We start from the raw sequence: 1,645 nt of genomic DNA on the forward strand, positions 1-1,645 counted from the left end.
GCCGGGCCGGCCGCTGGCGCTCCCTCCGTGCGGCCCCCCTGAGCGCCCCCCCTCCCCGGGCCGGGAGGGAGGCGGGGGGCACCCGGGGCCCGCCATGAACCCCGGCTTCGACCTGTCCCGCCGGAACCCTCAGGAGGACTTCGAGCTGATCCAGCGCATCGGCAGCGGCACCTACGGCGACGTCTACAAGGTGAGGGCAGGGGCCGCCGAGCCCGGGCCTGCGCCTCCGGGACGGAACAAAGGACCAGGCGTGGGATCGCAGCCCTCGGCGGGCGTTCTCACCGGAGCCCTACCCGGGACGCGTTCTCTGACCCCAGCCTCTCCGGCGCGCTGGAGCCGCGGCGCTCCCGGGAGTGCAGAGGTCGGCCTTGCGCTTGTTGCCTGGGCAGGGGCTGTGTGACGAACCTGGTTGCTTGGGGCTTTGGCGTTTGTCAAAGCTGCGTGCCTCTCCGGGACCTGCGATCCCCGGCCGGTGCCTGGGAGCTGCTGCCCGCTCGGGCCTGCTTGCTGGTTCTCGTCTAACGCTACTACCTACCTCGGCAGCCTCCATCAACAGCCTTTAGCCTCTTAACATCTGCCTGCGCCTTAGCCTTTAACCTTTTAACATCTGCCTGTCGGTTCCTTGTAATTTTCAAGGAGTCACTTTGTTTTGTAGAAAGAGCTCTGGTTTGAAGGCAAAAAAGCAACCCCCCCCCCCAAAAAAAAAAGAATTGGACAGTGGTGTTTGTTTTTGTCAGTGGCACACAGGATTCGGCTTTTTCTTTTTCGTTAATCAAGTACCTAGGGAGGGTACTGGTTTGACAAGGTTAGAATTCAAGATTCATTAGCAGTACAGCGTTTCTGTTGCAAAGGGACCCCTTCTAAATGTGGGAAGATAAATCACTCTTCCCAGGCCAGCTCAACTCCTGGCCTCTTGGAGTCTGCCAAGAAGGGAGGTGTATGGTGCCAACTGTGGCAGCAGTCTTGATTTAGTTGCGGATCTACTTACTGGTAACTGAACTTGGACTCCTGTTCCACCGAACACCTGAGGATGCACAGAGAAACTTAGTATTACCTTGGAAAGTCAAGCCTTCAGTTTATCTTGCCCACGTTAAAGCAATAGGTTTTGTTCTTTCGGTTGACCACGTGAGCTAAGTTAGCCAGTCCAGTGCCGCAGGTCTTTCGCGAGGGATGTGCTTGTCTCCCACGCATCACACCGCTTTCCTATATAGACAGAGGTGTACTGAGCATAGGTACAGTACTTAGAACATATCAGGCATACGTTGGTGAACTTGAGTTGTGGCAACTAAAGATAGGAATGAACCCAGGTTTGTTTGGAGCAACATTCAACAGCAGCCTCTGTCGTTTTATGAGAGTTGTGTTTTTGATGTGGAGAGGACTGTAAATGTCCTCTCCGTGGAACAGGAGGACAGGATCTGTCGTGCTCCAGTCTCTCACCGAGATCTGGAAGATGACAAGGCATTGCTCAGGGCAGTGGTGAGAAAGGAATAATGCCACATAGAGGGAGCGCCATTCAGAGGCCAGAGAAACCAGTATGAATCTGAGAAAGAACGGTAGCCTGCGCAGCAAGGGAGGATGGCTGTGGATACTGGTTCCTATAGACCTTTTAGCTATGGGAATGAAATCAGATATGGATTTTTCCTTT

The 1,645-nt window shown here is 54.9% G+C and overlaps 1 protein-coding gene across 1 annotated transcript in view; it reads left to right on the forward strand.

Annotated features, from left to right (window-relative positions):
• Positions 1–6: 6 nt before the first annotated feature.
• Map4k3 (mitogen-activated protein kinase kinase kinase kinase 3) overlaps positions 7–1,645 on the forward strand; it is a 162,298-nt gene continuing 160,659 nt past the window's right edge. The window contains exon 1 of the mRNA XM_005360786.2: positions 7–190. Coding sequence (XP_005360843.1) covers positions 95–190 — 96 coding nt within the window. The 5' untranslated portion in view covers positions 7–94. The remainder of the gene's footprint in view (positions 191–1,645) is intronic.

Source organism: Microtus ochrogaster, linkage group LG3 (assembly GCF_000317375.1).
Source record: "Microtus ochrogaster isolate Prairie Vole_2 linkage group LG3, MicOch1.0, whole genome shotgun sequence".
Lineage (NCBI taxonomy): Eukaryota > Metazoa > Chordata > Mammalia > Rodentia > Cricetidae > Microtus > Microtus ochrogaster.